We start from the raw sequence: 23,283 nt of genomic DNA, 5'->3' as shown, positions 1-23,283 counted from the left end.
CTGCCCTACCCAACCCCATCCTCTTGCTTCAGTATTATTTTATTCATAGCAATTATCAAAAGCTGACATCTCGTATATTTATCTGACATATAACACTGTATAAGTATCAGGTGTAACTTGATATACTTATACATTGCAATATGTATACATTGATTTGATACATTTATATATTGCAATATGATTGCCAGTGTAGCAGTAGCTACAACCTGTATCACATCACATGTTATCATTTCTTTTTTTTTGTTTTTGGTGGGAATAATTAAGATCTAGTCTCCTAGCAATTTTGATGTTTATAATACAATACTGGGGCATCTATAATCATTATACTGTGCATTAGATCTCCAGGACCTATTTATCTATTGGCAAGTTGGTACCCTTAAATAGTATATCCTCTAGGCCTGATGTGTCACATAATCTGCCGTTCTGCAAGTAGCTTTACCATCTGAAACATGGAGATAACTGCTACCAATCACAGTGGTGCTTGTGAGGATTAAAAGAGTAAATACCGCAGCCAGGCATTGCTCTAACTGTGCAAACCTGTTCTTGCTTTTACCTGGATGCAGAGTTGGACTACATTTCACAGCCTGCCTTGCAGTGAGTATGATCACACAACTGAGTTCCTGCTAAGAGAATATGAGGGGAAGTGAGTTGAACCACTTCTGGGTCAGGTCCATAAGACCTCCAGGTTTCCCCAAGCTCCCTCTGCTTCTATAAGCAGACTGCCTGTGCCCAGCAGGGTCTTGGAAGCTGCGTGTTAACAGTAGGACCTGGGCTTCCCTGGTGGCGCAGTGGTTAGGAATCCGCCTGCCAATGCAGGGGACACAGGTTTGAGCCCTGGTCCACGAAGATCCCACATGCCACAGAGCAACTAAGCCTGTGTGCCACAACTACTGAGCCTGCACTCTAGAGTACGAGAGCCACAACTACTAAGCCTGTGTGCCACAACTACTGAAGCCTGCACGCCTAGAACCCGTGCTCCGCAACAAGAGAAGCCACCACAAGAAGCCTGTTCACTGCAACAAAGAGTAGCCCCCGCTCACCGCAACTAGAGAATGCCTATGCGCAGCAACGAGGACCCAACACAGCCAAAAATTAATTAATTAATCAAAAAGAAATATAATGTTATATAGGTTTCATATATACAAGTCAATGTTACCACAATAAAAAATAAATGTTTTAACAGCCTAAATAAAATTGGTTTTTGCCAGAAAAAAAATTGAAAGTTACTTTTTTCTTGTGGTGGTGAAATATACATAACACAAAATTTACCATCTTAACTTTTCAGTGTAAAATTCAGTGGCATTAATGATATACACACTGTTGTGCAGCCATCGCCACCAACCTTATCCAGACTCCTGATCCTCTATAATATTTTAGCAGCTTTCTGTGAATGATTATTTCAAAATAAAAAGTAAAAACAATAAAGCCCTGAAATCTGCAAAGCAAAAACCATACCCAGGACTTACCTCAGAGACTCCAGCAAACAGTTTGGGTGCTTTACTGCTTCACATGCCATCATAACATCTCTATCCTTCAGGTGAGTGCTTTCCAAGTCCAGGTATTTAATATTTCGGTTGATAAGAGTTAGCCAGAGGTGACGGAGACCAGGGGTAATCTGGGCACCTGTAAATCTACAGAAGAGGAAAGAAAACACTAGTCAGACATTTGGGTGACACTTGGTTGTATCCTAATGTTTCCTTCTTGCTCTTTCTTCCATTTCAACTCTGATCTCTCATTATTTGCATTTACAATTGCCCCTCAAATAACATGGATTTAAACTGCACGAATCCACTTACATGGATTTTTTTTCAATAAATATATAAAAATATATATGTAGAACATTGTGTGCAAAACTTGTACTGAAGTGGATAGCCTATCATTACACAGGAATAAGGTGAGTGATATTCAGTATAAAATTAATGTGTTTGTTTTCTCACTGTTTTATAACTTTGCTTTCAAAGAATTGCATTACTGTACAGTCTGCCTTTCTCTCTCATCATTGTAGACACTGTATCAGCTGATCATCACAGGTGTTTTTTTTTAAATGTAACAATGTTTCCAATACTGTATTATGAGTGTGACTGTACTATGGATGCCATAAAGATTTTATAATGATTCATTCATTAGTGTACAGGCTAGGCTACCATAAAGCAATCTTATTGCTGCTTCTTCATTATCTATGCATGAATCATTATACCTGTAAATAAATATGAATTTCTTTCACATTATGTTTTCATTTTTGATGTTCACTGTTACACGTATGTATATACACATATGTATGTTATACATATAACATATAAAGTATTTTGTATCATATAATATTGATGGAGATTCTGACAAATGATTCCCCTTATAAATAGACAATGTCAATTTATGGTATCAATAAATACAGTACTGTAAAAATGTACTTTCTCTTCCTTATGATTTTCTTAATAACATCTTCTTTTCTCTAGCTTACTTTATTGTAAGACTACAGTATATAATACATATATAAATATGTATTAATTGACTATGTTATTGGTAAGGCTTCTGGTCAACAGGAGACTATTAGTGGTTAAGTTTTTGGGGAGTCAAAAGTTACGTTTGGATTTTTGACTGCATGGGGCCAGGGCTTGGCATTGTTCAAGGGTCAAAACAATTCCTGCATTGTTCAAAGTTCAAAAGTATCTTATCTTAAAGCAGCAAATACTTGACTACCTATGATGCATCAGTCACTGGGAGTGTATTAAACAAATGCTAATATTCTGTGCCCTATGGAGCTTAACCTATCAGGGAAGACATTCAAAACAGGCAAAAGAGTTATGCATAAGAAAGCTAAAAATAGAGCTACCATAGGATCCAGCAATCCCACTCCTGGGCATATATCCAGAGAAAGCCATAATTCAAAAAGATACATGTACCCCAATGTTCACTGCAGCACTACTTACAATAGCCAGGACATGGAAACAACCTAAGTGTCCATCAACAGATGAATGGATAAAGAAGACGTGGTACATATATACAATGGAATATTACTCAGCCATAAAAAGAACAAACTAATGCCATTTTCAGCTATATGGATGGACCTAGAGATTATCATACTAAGTGAAGTAAGTCAGATAGAGAAAGATAAATATATGATATCACTATGTGGAATCTAAAAAAAATGGTACAAATGAACCTATCTACAAAACAGAAATAGAATCACAGATGCAGAAAACAAACTTATGATTACCAAGGGGGAAAGGGTGGGGGAGGGCTAAATTGGGGGATTGGGATTGACATATACACACTACTATATATAAAATAGATAACTAATAAGGACCTACTGTATAGCACAGAGAACTCCACTCAATACTCTGTAATGACCTACATGGGAAAAGAATCTAAAAAAGAATGGATGTATGTATATGTATAGATAATTCACTTTGCTATGCAGCAGAAACTAACACAACACTGTAAATCAAATATACTCCAAAAAATTTATAAAAAAAGAATGAAATATGTTATAGTTCATTAAGAATACAGCTACAGATATCTAGCCAAGTTCAAGTTGAAGAAAAAAGTCAAATGTCAGACTGTGCAAAGTGATATCATTTGGATTAAAAACTTCATATGCCACTATATATTTATAATTCCATGGAAAATTTATGCGAACATGTGAAAGTAATTAGGCAAACAGGAAGCTGAAGAGGCATCAAGGGACTTACTGAAAATCCTTTGTACTTCCTGAATCTGCTTACCATTATCATGTATTAGGGTTGAATGACAAATACAGTGATGACATGGATTTTTTTTTTAGTTACTTTTTTTTTAACATCTTTATTGGAGTATAATTGCTCTACAACGGTGTGTTAGTTTTTGCTGTATAACAAAGTGAATCAGCCATACATATACATATATCCCCATATCTCCTCCCTCTTGCATCTCCCTCCCACCCTCCCTATCCCACCCCTCTAGGTGGTCACAAAGCACCCGAGCTGACCTCCCTGTGCTATGAGGCTGCTTCACACTAGCTATCTATTTTATATTTGGTAGTGTATATATGGATGACATGGATTAAAGCAAGTGACAGGGTGTAACAAGAGCTTAACATAGGGGCAGCTAGTGGGGAGGGATCCCCAAGGGAAAAACAGTTAATATAACAGCTGACAGAGAAATCAAGTTTGGTGTAGGACTTAAGGTGAACAAAGCATTGTTCCTTATTCTGGGATCACCAAGCTCCTTGGCTCAGCCCAGTTTAAGGAAACTAATTAGGGAAGAGATAGAAGTGGCCAGGAGAGGAAAATGTTTGCAGCCAAGAACTTGACTTGGTCTAGTCTTGAGTGTCACATGTGGTTCACTTGGTCTTGGAGGGAAAAGTAAAAATAGAACCTTTGTTGAAGTAGAACAAGCCCTTCATTTCCTGCTCTAGGTGTCTGGTAAGTACCCTGGCGTCTCCAACAGACCCAGGAACTTATTGGGTTGGCCCAAAAAGCTCATTTGGGTTTTTCCGTAAGATGTTATGGAAAAACCCGAACGAACTTTTGGGCCAACCCAATATATTGGGTATTTAAATATGTTACCTTATTAGCCTAAAAGCATTAAGGACTGATTTAAAGGCTCTCACAGATCATGCACTTTGATCTTGCTATTGCCTCATGCTCTACCATTTATTGAAATGAGCCTCCCTCACTTTTCCCCCACTAACAAACTCCTATTCATCCTTCAAGACCCCGAGTAAATGAACCCACCTTAGTAATCCCTTCACAAGGTCTTTAGTCATTCCCCATCCTGTGCTTTTGGGAACTTAGTTCCTATATCTTCCATGGCACTTATTCCCTCCAAATACATTTTATAGATTGGTCTTCCTCAGTAGGTGGGAGAGGAGAGCCATGACACAGCCAGGCAGAGGGGCATGTACAAGGGTTGGGAAGCCTTACATCAGATTCTGTATTTTACAGGTTGGCTGCCTCAGCTTGATGCAGAGGGTCTTCATGGCCTCTTCACTCAAGATGCTGCCGCTCAAGTCGAGCTGTCGTAGGTTTGGGTGGGTGCTGAGCACGGAGCAGAGGTGTTCCCAGTGCTCATCGTGGCTTTTGATCTGCAGGCTATGTTGGAGAAGGAAATAAGCATTTGCTTCCACAGGATGGATTCTGACATGAACAACTGCCCCAAAAATGCCCGGGGAGAGAAACCAGTGTATTAGGGCGGGACAGGGATGGTTTTAGAGACTCTGAGGCCAGTGTAGCAGATCTCACCTCATGCTCTGGAGAAGTGCTCTCATAACCACCTGCCTCCTGAATATTTCGACACCCACGGGGCACACCTCCAGCTCTCGAGTAAGATTTGTGCTGAAATTCTAGCTCCCCCTTGAATGTCAGAGGGTACAGCCTCTACTGAAAACAGTATGGAGTTCCCCCCCAGATTAAGAATAAAACTACCACGTGATCCAGCAATCCCACTTCTGGGGGGTATATCAAAGAATTGAGGGCTTCCGTGGTGGCACAGTGGTTGAGAGTCCGCCTGCCGATGCAGGGGACGCGGGTTCGTGCCCCGGTCCGGGAAGATCCCACATGCCGCGGAGCGGCTGGGCCCGTGAGCCATGGCCGCTGGGCCTGCGCGTCCGGAGCCTGTGCTCCGCAACGGGAGGGGCCACAGCAGTGAGAGGCCCGCGTACCGCAAAAAAAAAAAAAAAAAAAAAGAATTGAAATCAGGATCGCAAAGAGATATTTGTACTCTATTATTCACAATAGCCAAGACATGGAAACAACCCAAGTGTCCGTCAGTGGATAAGTGGATAAAGAAAATGTGGTATACACACAAAATGGAATATCATTCAGCCTTAAAAGAGAAGAAAGTCCTGCCATTTGCAACAACTGGGATGAAGCTAGAGGATATTATGCTAATGGAAAAAAGCAGTAACAGAGAGACATGCATGATCTCACTTACATGGAGATTCTAAAATAGTCGAATTCATAGAAGCAGAATGTAGAGTGGTGGTTGCCTGGGGATGGGGGTGGGGAAATGGGGAGATGTTGGCCAAAGGGTACAAAGTTTCAGTTATGCAGGATAAATACATTCTGGAGAGCTAATGTACAACAATGTGCCTAGGGATAGTAGGTAGTCTTAAGTGTTTTCACCACACACACACACACAAAGACAATGATAACTATATGAGGTAATGGGTATGCTAATTCGCTCGATGGTGATGATTATTTCAGGTACATCAAAACACCAAGGCATACATCTTAAATATATGCAATTTTCATTTGTCAATTATAGCCCCCCTCCCAAAGATGGAAAAAAAATTGCAGAGGTAAGGCACTCACCCTTGGGGAATGCTGGGCCATGCCTCAGCAAATTCATGCTTTGGGACCTCTCTGACATCCAACCGAATTTTCCGTAAATACTGGCAATGCCGGAAACAGAAAGAAGACACTATTAAGTCCATTGGCCGGTTCAGTGGAAGCCACACTTCTTGGAAGCTGTTCAATGCCGAGCGAACAAACTCGTCATCCTGTGTCTCAAAAAGACAGTAGAAGGCGTCAAGGAAGTCTAGCGGGGCAGTGGTGTTGGTGTGTTGACCCAACAAAGAGATCCAGTGCAGAAGCCTCTGCTTTGCCACCAGGGGGACAGGACATCCCAGGAGGGTTCCCAGCGCCCCCATCACCTCTTTGCTCATGAGGCCAAACAAGAACCTCTTCATCTGGACCAAGTGGACGTTGACGTCGACTTGCTTGAGTTCCATCAAACTCTTTACATTCTCAGTGAACAGAGGGTAGGGGTCCCCCTCTCCTTCCAATCCTTCCAGGACATAGTACAAGGCAGCAAAGAACTCCTGGAGGCTGAGGTGTAAGAACATGTAACACTCTTCACAGCAGCTGCCTTGGAGAAGGATGCTTGTGTGAAACAGAGCGGAGAGCTCAGGCTCCTTCAGTCCGTGAATGCCCAGGTCATCGCTGTAAAACATGAACTTCGTATTCCACACACCTTCCACAGCCATCTGGCACAAGCCCTTCAAGGTGACTCTTTCTTCCTGACGCAGACAGCTCCTGACTGCATCTTTTGGAGCGAGCTGATGGAACACGAATGAGGCATACAAGCCCGTGAGAGTCTGGCAAGGGATGGAAAGGCTCTTTCCTGGTGCCTCTTGCAGCTTGAGAGCCTCACAGACCAGGGAGCACACGACGGACACCTGGCACTTGTCAAACACCTCGTGGTTGCCCACTACTGAACGCAAGGTTTGCATCTTTTGATGTTCATGCTTCATATGCTCAAGAAGCAACTGCATCCTTTTTTCCACTGAGAGTCCCCCAACCAACAGGTAACGGGGAGACAGGAGCACGGATTGGAGCTTTTCTATGCCTGAGTCTCGGACGGTGATGATCAGGGAAGACTCGGGGAGCAAGACCTTCTTCAGAAGACTGTGCATCAAGACGGACACGGGTTGCTTCTCCGCCCAGTCTCCAGAGAGATTTGAGTCGTCGTCTTTGAAGGCGAGGTCCAGGTCCTCAAATCCGTCAACCACAAACAAGAGCCTTTCTGGTTGGGACAGGATCCCCTCCACCTGGACCTGGGTGTCTGGCCACTGCCTGGAGATTAACTCTGCAAAGCTGCACTCCCTCGTCCACTGTACCTCTCTGGCGTGGAGGAAAAAGACATAGGAGAACATGCCCTGGTAGAGCTCACCTTGCGCCCAGAACAGCAGGATCCTTCTGGCCAGAGCCGATTTCCCGATTCCCGCCTTTCCGTGTAGAACCACAGTGAGAGGCCGGAAGCCCCCCTGGTCTGGATTAAAAGCCCCCAACAACACGTGCACATCTGGACAGTCAGAGGCAAATTTTTCAAAGTTGTGGTGTGCATCCAGCTTCGTGGAGAATTTCCTCATCACGTGACTCTCATAGTCCTGTTGGTCATCTCTGTGGCCTGAGTCGGACAGCAGAGAGGAAGAACGAGATAGAGAGTTTGAAGAAAGTCTGGATTTTAGTAAAAAGCTAGCAAAAAAGCAAAACAAAAACCGCAGACCTAGTGGATCCTAAGTCAGACGGCCTACAGCTGTGGGTCTTTTGTTTCTTCCTAGCAACGTACATATAACAAGTTCTGTCCCTCGTACCAAGATCACTTCCTCAAAGCTTACGGATGTTCTGAAAAATAGCTCTGTGTCCCTTTCACCTGATTTCTCTTTCCAGGACTTCATACCTGATAGGTTACATTTTTGTTTGCTTATTATCTGTCTCCGGCAATGGATTCTGTGCAGAGACTTTGCTACTTGCTACTGTATCTTCAGTATTTGTAACAGTACCCGGTGCCCTGTGGACACGCAACTACGTATTCACTGAATAATCTACACTGAACATGCCTATGTGGTCTCTGAAAGACAGAGAAGCTTCGGGGAGCTGAGGATGTGTGCGTGGCCCTGCGTGCGAGACCTCGGGATGGGTGTGCACATTCAGTTCCAGCCCAGGAGTCCTGGGCTACTGTGGAGAAACAGCTCCATGTGACAGGGGACCCTGCTCTTTACGAGGAGGTAAGCACAGCCTTTGAAGTTAGACCGGTCCTGCCTGGAACTCGAAGCTCTATAGTGTCTGTGATTTGGAACAAGTTGCCTCATTTTCTGGACCTCCATTTCCTCACCTATAAGATGAGATGGACATCCTCTTCAAGGGCTGCAACAAATATTTAAGGAACACAAAGTGCATTCAATATTTATCGGCACAGGGCTTGGCAAAGATGAGCAATGGCCACTATTATCATTACAAAGTGTAATTCTTTCAACCGTATCCTCTTTATTTTATTCCCAACATTTGTCATAAATGGCAATTCTTTTATGTGTTTAATTATCTAGCTCCCAGCTTCCAAGGTGAGCTCCATGAGAAAAATACCTTGTCATTTTACCTCCATACCTGTAGCCTCTTTAACAGTCTCTGACATCCAATAGGTATGCACTAACCTAAACAATTAGATGATCATACTAGGCGAAGTAAGTGGGACAGAGAATGACAAGTATCATAGGTATCACTTATAGGTGGAATCGAAGAATGGATACAAATGAACTTCCTTACAAAACAGAAGGAGACTCACAGACCTAGAAGAGAAACTTATGGTTACCAAACGGGTAAATGGGGGGGAGGGAGAAAAATATACACACTACTATATCTAAAATAGGTAACTGAGAAGGACCTACTGTATAGCACAGGGAACACAACAGCCTGTAATAACCTGTGTGGGAAAAGAATCTGAAAAAGAAGAGATATATGTATATGTGTTACTGAATCACTTTGCTCTACACCTGAAATGAAACACAACACTGTAAATCAACCATACACCAATATAAAATAAAAATTAAAAAAAATTAAAAATTCCTATCCGGTCCCTTACATTTGCTGATACTACCGTTATCTGTAAAAAAAAAAAAAGAGAGAGCAAGACTCTCTCTATACAAACGCATGAGACAGTGACTAGCCCTACATAAAATCTCTACACAAAAGTTCTAAATCTTAAACTTCATTGTTCTGCATCAGGAAGGTCATGAACAGATCTGTATTAACAAGTAGCAGACCCTCTGAGATCTGAACAAGGTCTATTTGCTGAGGTCACACTGATGTATTATCTTCTGTCAAAAGGACAGACTGTGCTCCTGAGTTGTAGGTTTTTGTAGAGGTAGAGGAACCCCAGAAAGATAGGCTGAAGTTGAATTCAACCCTTCTTTGCCTCTTCCTCAGCCGCTTTTTCTTTTTCTTCTTTTTTTTTAAATTGAAGTACAGTTAATTTACAATGTTGTGTTATTTTCAACTATATAGCAATGTGATTCAGTTTATATATATTTATATAAATATTTGTATATATCTATATTTATTTATATATATTTATGAGTATATATAAACACATATTCTTTTTCAGATTATTTTCCATTATGGTTTATTATAAGATATTGAATATAGTTCCCTGTGCTATACCGTAGGTACTTGTTGTTTACCTATTTTATGTACAGTATTGTGTATATATACAATGGAATATTACTCAGCCATAAAAAAATGAAATAATGCCATTTGCAGCAACATGAATGGACCTAGAGTTTATCATACTAAGTGAGGTAAGTCAAAGACAAATATCATATGATATCACTTATATGTGAAATCTAAAAAATGATACAAATGAACTTATTTACAAAACAAATAGACTCACAGACATAGACAACAAACTTATGGTTACCAAAGGGGATACTAGGGGTCGGGGGGGAGACACTTTTTCTTCTTCCATGGATTTAATGATCATGTCTGTACTTAAGAGTTCCAAATATTGTTCTCTAGTGCTGATTTCTTCCCTAAAAATCCAGGATCATATGTCTAACTCACTACCTTAAAGGGACCTCAAATTCAATGCACCAAAAACTCATTTCAGCTTTTACCTCTAACCAAAAACTTACTCCTTCTAGTAAGTTTCCTGTAAATGATAATTAGAAAAAAGCTTCTATTTCTGAACTTACTTTGGAACAGATATTTGGCTCATTCCCTTATACAGAAATCTAATTTTAGCCCCACACCATCACTCTACAGTAGTTTTTCATCAATAAAATGGGGATATTAATACCTCCCTCATGAGATGGGTGTAGGATCCCACGACATAATCACAAAATGTGAGAACAGCGCCTGGCCCATGGCAAGTATTCTAGAAATGTCATCATTGTTGGTATTTGTTACTACCCATTCCAAGTGAAAATGGACAATACTGACAGCTATTAGGTTTTCAAATATTTGCCCAAGGAATGATTAAAGTAACCCACATCTGCCAACATAAGTTATGTTGTACAGATGGAATAAAAGTCCAGCTTGAAGTGATTTCAGAGTTTGAAATTTACTTCATTGACTTTCGGGACTTCCCTGGTGGTCCAGTGGCTGAGACTCCACGCTCCCAAATGCAGGGGGCCCAGGTTCAATCCCTGGTCTGGGAACTAAGATCCCACATGCCATGCCACAACTAAGAGTTCACACGCTGCAACTAAGATCCTGAATGTGGCAACGAAGATCCCGTGTGCCGCAACTAAGACCCTGTGCAGCCAAATCAGTCAATCAATCAATCAATATTTTTGAAAAAAATCATTGACTTTCAACCTCACCATCCACCAGGTTGTCTAAACAGAAAGGTGGGAGCAATTCCTGAACCTCTGTTTTTCTGAAACCCTCAACACCAAATTCTACTAGATATATCTACCCCATATCTTACTGAGCTATTACTATCTTAGATCTCAGTAAATAGTTTTCTGTGATAATTTCCTTATACATAAATGTTAATAGCAGCATCATTCATACACATTTTCCACCCCCCTCTGCCCCACTAACTTGGTACTTCGTCCATGCTTGGACCTTGGTCCGTCTTTGTTGGTGTAGAATGTTCTGGTATTTCAGCCAGTAAATATTCTGCAATAGAGAGTAGATGAGATAATGTCTCAATAAAGTCATGGCAAGTCCCCGAATCAGGGATGAGCACATCCTCTGCCCAAATTACTGAGGGCAATGAAGACTAGGCTCAGGATCTCACAGTTTATTCCATGACTAGTCTGAAACGAGGAAAATGGAGACAGACCCTCAAATACCACCGGCACGGTGAAGCAGCAGAGATTTATAGTAAAGAGTGTCTGATTTTGAGCACGTAAATGTACATTTCAGTCCCATGTTTGCTGTATGATCCTGGGTAGGTCATATAATAAGACAGTATATTATGGTTATTAAGAGTTAATTGTCAAGGGCTTCCCTGGTGGCTCAGTGGTTAAGAATCCTCCTGCCAATGCAGGGACACAGGTTTGAGCCCTGGTCCAGGAAAATCCCACATGCCGCGGAGCAACTAAACCCATGTGCCACAACTACTGAGCCTGCGCTCTAGAGCCCGCGAGCCACAACTACTGAGCCCATGTGCCACAACTACTGAAGCCCACGTGCCTAGAGCCCGTGCTCTGCAACAAGAGAAGCCACTGTGATGAGAAGCCCAAGCACCGCAACGAAAAGTAGCCCCCGCTCGCTGAAACTAGAGAAAGCCCGCATGCAGCAACGAAAACCCAAGGCAGCCAAAATAAAAAAATTAATCAACAAATTTAACAAAAAAAGAGTTAATCATCAAGAGTCATCTTAACACCTCTCTCGAACGTCAGAATAGTTGGTTTACTACTCAGATGCCTGTGAGTTCTCCAAATAGAGGCGCCTTCACCTCAGAAGCTCTAACACTGACCAATCCTCCCTCCCCCCTCCCTCCCCCATCTGCTTGCTGCAAAACAGCTCTCCCAGTATTTCCTGGGAGGAGGCAATGGAACCCCATCCACCCCGTCACTCATGCCAGAAACTTGGGTACCATGCTTGATACCATATTCTCCCTCTGCATTTAGTCCTCAAACACTGTTGTGTCTGCATCCAAAATATCTTCCAATTCCATTTCTACTTCTTCTTTAACTGCCATCATCACCCTAGTCCAAGCCGCCTTTATTTCTCCCATGGGATGCTAGAATGGACCCCTAACTGGTCTCCCCACATCTACTCAGGACTCTTTCCAGACCACTCATGACTTCAGCAACAATGTTGAAATGCCTGTTTGATTATTTCTACCCCTACCCCTTTAAAACTATTTAATTGCTTATGCTTTGCTATTAAAATTATTTTCAAGATGCTGTCTGACTTCTAGACCATGCTTTTTTTGTGTGTGTGGTACGCGGGCCTCTCACCGCTGTGGCCTCTCCCGTTGTGGAGCACAGGCTCCCAACGCACAGGCTCAGCGGCCATGGCTCACGGGCCTAGCCGCTCCGTAGCATGTGGGATTTTCCCGGACCGGGGCACGAACCCGCGTCCCCTGCATCGGCAGGCGGACTCTCAACCACTGCGCCACCAGGGAAGCCCCTAAACCACCTTTTTATCTTCATCTCCTGCCATATTCTCTCCAATGCTTCATGGTCTATCCAACCTCTTTCTTTGTTAAAGAGTTCATAATGTTGCTCTCTTTTGCTCAGAATGTTCTTCTCTACCCAATTAGCTCAGTTAATTCCTTTCCTTCATTTTTGTCTCAGCCTAAACCTTACTTCTTCTAGGAAGTGATTCTAGTCTTCACATAGTTTTCTACACCATCCATTTAAAAAATTGCCTATTTATCCCTCTTCCCTATTGCATTGCAAGCTATAAATCTCTGGCACATGACACACGAGAATTTAAAGATACGCAAAATGAATGTTAAGTAATTTTTGTCACATATTAGGTCACGAACTTGGTCAACTTGTGTAACTTGGTAGAATCTCTATTTTAGCTTCTGTCATGGGGAACCTATGTTTTGGGTGAGTTTGAAAATCAATAGCAGGGCACATGACAGCTTCAACATGATATTTAGACTGGGGTACGGATTGGTAAACACCAACTATTATTTTAATTTTATAACCCTTATTTCCTGTGAATAATACTAATATGTTTTCCACCCAGGGCTTTTTTGAGGCTCCAAAGGAATAGCTTCTGTTCAAGTCCTTTGCAGCTACAGCTGATGAGCTACATATAGGCATGTAATACCTGTAAGTCTTTAGGGCCAATCTGATTGCTTACACTTGGGGCTCTTCGTTAAGTTTTTGTCCACAGTTGAGGAGACAATTCCTCCGATGAAGGAGAGCTATTATTTTTTTCTACTACCTTTCTCCTAAATACCTTAAGATAACTACACAATTTGATCTAAGTACGTTGCTATAATATGGGCACCAACATTCTGAGGAAGGTCAGTCCTTAGAGAAGTTCCTTGAACCTTAGTCCCTCAGTCTGGGGCAAGAAATAAGGGAGATGTCCACTGTACAGCCATAAGTGTTCTCAAAAAATGAGTGAAGCTTTGTTAACCACTTTCTATACATTATCTTATGGAACCTTTGCAACAGCACAGATAAGCATCACAGTTACTGTTCCCAGATGTGGAATCCAAGGGTCAGAGTAGGACAAAATTTGCCTGAAGTCATACTTGTGGTGGCACCAGAGCTACGCACTTCTGACTACAAATCCCATCTACTAACTTTGACCAAATTCTCTCCAGATAGAGGGTTTATCTACCGATGTCTTCTCCTTCATTGTTTCACAGGCTGGAGATGACTCTATAGCTTCCAGCCAGGGAGGTTGACCAATGAGTGAGTTAGCTCTCCTAGTTCAGACTCACGCTGTAGAGAACAATGATACCTTTCCCATTCCCATGGGAACTCAAGGTCACCTCCCTTTTCTCCTACCCCTAGATCTGCCCCAAATCTGTCTTACTCACTTTTCATCTCATCCCTGGCCATCTCTGAGAGCGCCGACAGGCTCATCTTTTCAAAGATGTCAATGGATATCTTCCAGGCAAAAGATTCTTTATAATGCTCATGCAAGAGGGAGGTGAGCTGTTCCGAATCGGCATTATCCACTTCAACCAGTGGAAAAGAGCAGGTTGCCGGTTCCGAAGCGCTTTCCTTTAGTAATGCCTTAAATATCTGAAACTCTTCTTTGTGTAGCTGCTTGAAACACCATTGCAGTCCATAGTTGGAAAAGGAGGATAATTTGGCTTCTCCCATCTTAACGCAAGGCTGAGAGCTCAGGTTTTGATGGAGAAGTAGATTCTTTGGTAAACGAAGCAAATGGGACCTGTTGGAAAAGTGACACGATTCAAAGGAGAACCTTGTATCAAATTCTCAAGTTTGTACAAACAGCCTCAATTGACTCACCAGATGGAATGACATTCTCTATTCCTTTTGTGAAAGATACTGAGAAAAGCCCAATTAACAGGTAACAATTCTTCATAGACTTATAATTACTTGACACCGTATCTATCTTGTTACCAGAATATAAGCTCTGGGATATTTTACTGCCTGTATCCCTAGTTCCTGAAATAGCATCTGGCACAGAGCAAGACTGAAAAACACCTGCCAGTGAATGAGCTTGGCTAACAGGCTAGACTCAAGGGAATTGGCAAATAGGTTCCCACCACTTACTGAAAATCAGTCACAGTTTTAGAGCAGTTGATTCCGGTTGTGCCTGTTAATATAACATTCAGTTATACAAACACAGTAAAGATTTTTGGTATAAAAGTATACTGATAGGGCTTCCCTGGTGGCGCAGTGGTTAAGAATCCACCTGCCAATGCAGAGGACATGGGTTCAAGCCCTGGTCCTGGAAGATCCCACATGCCGCGGAGCAGCTAAGCCCATGTGCCACAACTACTGAGCCTGCGCTCTAGAGCCAGCGAGCCACAACTACTGAGCCCGCGTGCTGCAACTACTGAAGCCTGCGTGCCTAGAGCCCCTGCTCCGCAACAAGAGAAGCCACCGCAATGAGAAGCCCGTGCACCGCAACGAAGAATAGCCCGTTTGTCGCAACTAGAGAAAGCCCACGTGCAGCAACAAAGACCCAACACAGCCAAAAATAAATAAAATAAATAAATTTAAAGGTAGACGAAGGAAGGTACTACTTTAAAAAAAAAAGTATACTGATAAATATCTGACCTGGAACTTGTACCTAGAAAATATAAAACTGCTCTCAAGTCCAAGCTCACTCTGCTTGCTGCAAGACAGGCCAATAAATTGGAGACGAGGTGTTGAGGCAGGGAATACAACTTTATTGGGAAAGCCGGCCGACGGAGAAGATGACGGCCTAGTGTCTCAAAATAACCATCTTATCAGGGTTTGGAGGCCAGCTTCTTTTATAGAACAGAGAGGGGGGAGGAGATGAGGAAGTAAAGTAAACAGGCCTTAAGATTGGCAAATATCTCCTGGAATGGCCAGCCTCGGGGAGGGGATGTGTTAATTTCTTCTTTCTTGCAGCCATCCACAGGTGGTCGGGGTCAGGATACTTCCCTGAACAAAGGCACTCTGGGTTAACCTTCAGGCAGATGGGCAGGGTTCCCGGAGGCAGGCCATTATGTATAGATAGTATCCTTTTAGTCAACAAAAGCAGCGGGAAGCAAAGGTTAAAGTAAAAGAAACAGATCCAACACGTAGTCAGATTTGGCTCTTCCCTGTAACAAAACCCCTAATAAAAGGATAAATAACTCAACTAACAACAAGCAAAGGATCTGAATAGACAATTCCCCCAAAGAAGATACACTGATGACTAATAAGCACATGACAAGATGCTCAACATCATTAGCCATCGGAGCAGATTTGATAACCTCCAATCACTAAATCAACTTGTTTTACGGGTATCTATAGTGTACACTCATGACCTGTGCCAGACATTTCTTCTCTTAGTTAGAAGGCTGGTCTGTGACAACATAAATATTTTGTACTTGTTAGGAATGCTCCAGGCATAATTCTTTTTTTTTTAATTTTTTGGCCACACTAAGAGGCAAGAGGGATCTTAGTTCCCCGACCAGGGATCAAACCCATACCCCCTGCAGTGGAATCACAGAGCCCTAACCACTGGACAACTAGGGAAGTCCCTCCAGGAATAATTCTTAAATCTGGCAAATCTCCTCTTTCACTACTGAATGATCTCTGTAAATAATGCATTTAAGTGTAATTATTATTAGATAGTTTTGTTCACAGTAGCAAGACTGAAGGTCATTTAAGGGTTGATCAATAACATGTGGGTTAATTCAGGAATCGTTGCACTCTGCATCCTTAAAAATGCTCAGTAATCAGCATAGGTTGGTGCCTCAGCCTCTAAGACATTTAATACAACCCTCACCCCCTGTATACACACTATCTTTGGGGGATGAGCATAAAATGGATCAAGGTGGGTGGTGGTGAACTAATGGGCCTAAGAAAGGACACATTTTTACTTCATATTTTCCCATACTGTTTGCTTTTTCAAAATACTAAAAGGTATCACCCATTAAAAATCATGTTTGTAGAAGCTAATAGAAATAAACACATTTTACTAAAACAATTGAGGGACTTCCCTGGCCGTCCAGTGGTTAAGACTGTGCGTTCCCAGTGCAGGCAACAAGGGCTCGATCCCTGGTCGGGGGAACAAAGATCCCCAATGGCACCGCCAAACAAACAAACAAACAAACAAAACTGCAATTGACACATTCTTACCATTACTCATCTATGAAAGAAAAAAAAAGATGAACATTACTGATGATGGAGAGACAAAATTTATGTGCTGGATTACTCAAAACAGAACTCTCGAAAGAACATAAGCTTCCGTGAACATTCCTATATAATATTTAGGAAAAATATTGACCCTATTGGCAGAAAAAGTGAGAGTACTTATTTCTAAGGACGCATTAAAAAGGTTGCATCCTAACCACAGAACAACTAAGATTTCCTAGGTTACAATTAAATGAAAATTATATAGAGAACAGACTTGTGGTTGCCAAGGGGGAGGGAAGGATTGGGAGTTTGGGATTAGCAGATATAAACTAGTATATATAGGATGGATAAACAACAAGGTCCTACTATATAGCACAGGGAACTATAGTCAATATCCTGTGAGAAACCATAATGGAAAAGAAAATGAAAAACAATATATGTGTATAAGTGAGTCACTTTGTCATGCAGCAGAAATTAACACAACATTGTAAGTCAACTGTACTTCAATAAAATAAAATTTTAAAAAATTAAATGAAAATTTCCTAATTATATATTTCCCTCTAATGTAAAACTACCTTGATACATGGAGATTGAAAACATAAAACAAAAATCTCCCAACTACCTGGTTAAGTGACTAAATTAACAAGGGAGGCTTATTTAAAAGAGAATGCATTTCAGCTTGCCACACAAACGCCTATGTATCCACAATTCAAATTAAACATCTGCCTCACTGCTGCAGCAATCTACCAGAGGGATTAGAGGGGCAAGAAAAGAATCACAAAACCTTCAGGGGTAGTTAAAAAGAAATCAGCATGGTTTAGGGAAGGTTATTTTTAGGATGAGATGATAGCTTTCAGGATCTTACTTCCTTGACCAGGGATTGAACCCAGGCCCCCATTGGGATTGAACCCAGGCCCCCATTGTGAAAGCGCTGAGTCCTAACCACTGGACCTCCAGGGAATTCCCATGAGATGATTGAGAAAGTTTATATGCTCAGAGCTAAGAGGAAATAAAGTGGAAGAAGCAAAGAAAAAAATTAAATGAGTACTTTTCTAAACCCCTTCTTAGGAGATTTGCAGCATCTCATGTAAACTTTCTGTAAACAGTATCAATATATAACGATTACTGTATTATTACTATAATAATAAAATTATTATTGTCCTTACTTTACAGAGTTGAAATCAGAGGTTCTGTAAAGTTCTGTAAAGTGGAAGAGCTTGCTCTCTTTTAGGAAAGAGCATTGTCCTGTGCATCTGATTCTAACGCTCCACCTCTTCCAATACATCTCAGACTGGAAACTGATACATCAAACACAAAAGACAGGTGAGTTGATGGGAGGAGAGCCCAGGTGGAAAGATTAACATGGGATAGGCTGACGGACACCTCCTGTGAAATCGAGGCAGGATTGGTGAGAAGGCAAAGACATTATTCCAAAGAAGCAGGACTGTAGGTTGTAGGGATGTAAGTTAAGACTGGTGGTCAGGGACTTCCCTGGTGGCGCAGTGGTTAAGAATCCGCCTGCCAATGCAGGGAACATGGGTTCGAGCCCTGGTCCGGGAAGATCCCACATGCCACGGAGCAGCTAAGCCCGTGTGCCACAACTACTGAAGGCTGTTGTGCCCCGTGCTCTGTAACAAGGGAAACTACTGCAGTGAGAAACCCGCGCACCTCAACGAAGAGTAGCCCCTGTTCACCACAACTAGAGAAAGCCCGTGCACGCATAGCAACAAAGACCCAACACAGCCAAAAAAAAAAAGACTGGTGGTCAAAGCTATTTTCTGGTAACAAATGACTCACCAAAGCTGTGTTTGTCTCTATCCTTTATCTATACTCTTTCCTGAAACACCTTTCTGCACAGGTATCTTAAAAAAACTTTTTTTTTATTGAAGTATAGTTGATTCACAATGTTGTGTTAAGTTCTGCTGTACAGCAAAGTGACTCAGCTATGCTCATATATACTTTTTTATATTGTTTCCCATTATGGTTTGTCCCAGGGTGTAGAATATAGTTCCCTGAGCTATACAATCGGACCTTGTTGTTTATCCATTCTATATGTAATAGTTTGCACCTGCTAACCCCAAACTCCCAACCCACCCCTTCCCCTTCCCCCTCGGCAACCGCAAGTCTGTGAGTTTGCTTCTGTTTTGTAGATAGGTTCACTTGCTGCACAGGTGTCTTGAATGATTCCACAGAAGCAGTTAAGACTACAGGGCTTGACATCAGTTAGACCCGTTTCAAATATTGAGTCACCTCTTGGCACTCCAGGAAAACGCATTTAACTCACCTGTAACTCAGTTTCCTCCCTTGACAAAGAACACCCTCAGGACCATATAGCACTTTGATGGCTGTAAGCCATAGTGAACGTATTATTAGCAGAATTAACAAAGGAGTCTTGTAAGATGTGGACCAGACATCAGCTGGTCTCGACCCTTGAGTCAGAGCACCCCAATTCTGTCCTGCACTTTAGACCTAGAGATTAGGAAGAATCGAGAGCTGTACCGAAACACCCCAAACAGATATGTTTTGTGGGTAGACCTTTCCAGCAAAGCGGGGAAATGGGACACTTCCTTCGGTCTAAGGGTATCTTTGGTCTCTGGGCTCTGACTAGTCTAAGTGGAGAGAGAGGGAGCACAGAGCAGGGCGCAACGAACAGTTCCAACCGGGAATGGAGAAAAACGGGGAGAGAAAGGTACCAGGAACAAGACAGGAGAAACTACTCACCAAGTTCACTCCTCACCTCCAAGACCAGATCCCAACTGGCAACCACGTGGTGACGGGTCTTTGGGGAATCTTGGGCCGGTGACGTTGTTGCCGTCCATTGGCTGCCACGGTTCTAAATGGCCAGACCCAGGGTAGATGTGCAGCAGCTGCTTTCTGTACCTGCATGCCCCGCCCCCTTCCCACCTAACAGGTGAGGATGCTGCATCACCCTTAGCACACCTGTGCCCAGGACCTCTACAGCCCTCACCTGGTTGTCCCAGAGCAATGATGTGTGTGTGTATGTGTGTGTGTGTGTGTGTGTGTGTGTGTCCTCATTTTACCAGACCTGGCATTTACTGACCACTCTCTAATGATGCTGCTGTTGTTTGTTCAATTGACTTTCTCCATAAAACTCTCTTACCTGGAGTCCTGTGAACTCATAATATATATACCTGTTTGTTATCAAATGAATCTTTTCCAACATTCTAAAGTGCCCCTCTGCCCACCATTGCTAATCACCAGGGAAATGCAAATTAAAAATACAATGAGATATCCCCTCACATCTGCCAAAATGGCCATTATTAGAAAGACCACAAATAACAAATGCTGGAGAGGATGTGGAGGAAAGGGAACCCTTGTTCACTGAAATTGGTGCAGTCACTATGGAGAACTGTATGGAAGTTTCTCACAAAACTAAAAATAAAACTACCATATGACCCAACAAGTCCACTCCTGGGTATATATCTGGAAAAAAACAAAAACTCTAATTCAAAAAGATACCTGCACCTCAACGGTCATAGCAGCACTATTCACAATAACCAAGATATGGAAGCAACCTAAGTGTCCACCAACAGAGGAATGGATAAAGAAGATGTGGTACATACATACAATGGAATATTACTCAGCCATCAAAAGAACAACATTTTGCCATTTGCAGCAATATGAATGGACTTGGAGGGCATTATGCTAAGTGAAATAAGTCAGACAGAGAAAGACAAATACTGTATTTTATCACTTATATGCAGAATCTAAAAACAAATGCAACAAACTAGTGAATATAACAAAAAAGAAGCAGACTCACAGATACAGAGAACAAGCCACTGGTTACCGGGGGGAGGGGGAGGGGCAGTAGAGTGGTGGGGGAATAGGAGGTACAAACTATTGGGTGTAAGACAGGCTACAAGGATGTAGTGCACAGCATGGGGGAATTTAGCCAATATTTTGTAATAAATGTAAATGGAAAGTAACCTTTGAAAATTGTGTAAAAAATAAAATTTTTTTAAAAGTGCCCATCTCGGTTAATAGCAACACCAGCTACCTTGTGCCTCGAGCCTCCACATTAATGGTTACATCCCAGAGCATTTCTATCTTTTTTTTCCCGGCTTTATTGAGGGAATCATCAACACTGTGTAGGCTTAAGGTGTATAACATGTTGATTTCATAGACATATATTGCAAAATGGTTACCACAGTAACGATATCTCCTACTTCAGTGGTTCCCAAACTTCACTGCAGGTTGGAATCACCTGGGAGAACTTTTAAAATCCCTTACACTCAGGCCACACCCATTCCAATTAAGTCAGGATGTCTGGAGCTGGGAGCTAGGCTACAGCATCTTTAAAGATTCCGTGTTAATAAAGTGCCATGAAGATGGGGAACCTCGATCATACTTTCAGCCTTGCTCATCTCAAGGCATATTCCCTCCTTGCTTTAGCAAAGTGGGGGTCTCCTAGGTCCTTCTGGGGAACGTGTCAGTTGGGGGGGGTTCTCTGGCTTTACATTGCCCACCTCTGAGCCTGCCCACCCCAGGCAAAGCATTTTGGGCAGCCTCACCTCAGTCACTGTGAATCCTTTTAGCAATGCATGACGTGTGAAATTCTGGGCTCTGGAGAACAAATTAAAGCAAATTTTCACTTTAGAGTCCGACTTTGGATGGACATTTATTTCTGTCCACCCCTGAAGAATGGACCGGAGGTGGGGTTGAGGGTCTCAACTGCTCTGACTTTTGCAACAAAACCCCTTTAGAGAGTTGAGAAACCAACGTAGGTAATACCTGGTCATCACTTTGTGTAGAAAAAGAGGACTGTTTCAAAAGAAAATACTTGTATGACTGCTTTCTAGATCTTTGAGTTCTAAATGCTGCCCTAACTACTTTAGTCCTGTGCTAGATAGCTAGGACCTGAAAAACTGCAGTCTGGGGAATTCCCTGCTGATCTAGAGGGCCGGGGTTCAATCCCTGGTTGGGGAAATAAATCCCACAAGCCACACGGTGCGGCCAAAAGAAAAAAAAAGTGCAGAGTCTGCCCTGTGATGCGCAGTCTATTCCATGACGTTGCACAGGAGGCCACCTGTACATTCTAAGGCTTCTCAAGGTCCTGTGATGGTCACTAGGGAGACAGAATTCAGGAAACCACCCTGTAGACCTTCCAAACTGGGTCCAGGTTCAGCCGAGTACACCTCCAAGAGAAATTCGCTTTAATTTGTTTATTAATGGACTAAACTCCTTCAAAAAAAAAGTTGAGTCATACTTCACGTTTTATTTTTATTTATTTATTTTTAATTAATTAATTTATTTTTGGCTGCATGCATGGGGTCTTCATTGCTGTACGCAGGCTTCCTCTAGTTGCAGAGACCTGGGGCTACTCTTCGTTGCAGCGCGCAGGCTTCTAATTGTGGTGGCTTCTCTTGTTGTGGAGCATGGGCTCTAGGTGCGCAGGCTTCAGTAGTTGTGGCACACGGGCTCAGTAGTTGTGGTCTGCGGGCTCTAGATCAAAGGCTCAGTAGTTGTGGCACATGGGCTCAGTTGCTCCGCGGCATGTGGGATCTTCCCGGAGCAGGGCTCGAACCCGTGTCCCCTGCATTGGCAGGCAGATTCCCAACCACTGTGCCACCAGGGAAGTCCCACACTTCACTTTTTAAAAAAGAGTTCCTTAAACATGAGGTGATTTCCCTGTTCCATCACTTACTATATTATCGCCCTCAGAAATTTTCTCTGGACCCTGTTTTCTTCCTATTTTTATTATTATTATTTTAAAACCTTTTAATTTTGTATTGGATTGGAGTATAGCGGATTAACAATGTTGTGATAGCAAAGGGACTCAGCCATACATATACACGTATCCATTCTCCCCCAGTCTCCTCCCATCCAAGCTGCCACATAACATTGAGCAGAGTTCCCTGTGCTATACAGTAGTGGACCCTCTTTCGAGGCAAGATGTTTTCCTTCCTAACAGTTGATGTACAAGTCTATTTGTAAATAAACAACACTTGACAAGTTTTTGAATTGCATTCATGCACATTTTTAATTCAATTCTCACAATACTCCAGTAGGTGAGTCAGATATTTCCCAGACAATGTTAACATGACATATTCAATGACTTCCAGAAGCCAGGAGTAGAAGTGAGCTGGAATGCTCCTTACCGTGGTGCCCCCAATTCCATGACTAATCTATGTCTGACACATGAACTTCAGTATCTCCGAGAGAGCTATTTGGAGGTCACGCGTTACACCATTTCCCAGAACTAACTGATCCATTGTAGACTCAGAATGGCCCGCAGAATAGGAAACCACTGCCCAATTTTTCATCAGGAAAAAATTATCCAGGGCGTCACCAGA

General features: G+C 42.3%; 1 protein-coding gene across 1 annotated transcript in view; it reads right to left on the bottom strand.

Annotated features, from left to right (window-relative positions):
* The window catches only part of NLRP5 (NLR family pyrin domain containing 5), a gene marked incomplete at both ends in the record, with an annotated part of 33,577 nt that extends 19,068 nt beyond the window's left edge, over nt 1–14,509 (bottom strand). The window contains 5 exons of the mRNA XM_079724160.1: nt 1,467–1,631; nt 4,902–5,069; nt 6,291–7,887; nt 11,301–11,378; nt 14,221–14,509. Coding sequence (XP_079580286.1) covers nt 1,467–1,631; nt 4,902–5,069; nt 6,291–7,887; nt 11,301–11,378; nt 14,221–14,509 — 2,297 coding nt within the window. The remainder of the gene's footprint in view (nt 1–1,466; nt 1,632–4,901; nt 5,070–6,290; nt 7,888–11,300; nt 11,379–14,220) is intronic.
* Between the last annotated feature and the right edge of the window lie 8,774 nt (nt 14,510–23,283).

This window comes from Hyperoodon ampullatus (assembly GCF_949752795.1).
Source record: "Hyperoodon ampullatus genome assembly, chromosome: 18".
NCBI lineage: Eukaryota > Metazoa > Chordata > Mammalia > Artiodactyla > Ziphiidae > Hyperoodon > Hyperoodon ampullatus.
This window is presented reverse-complemented; position numbering and strand designations above follow the sequence as displayed.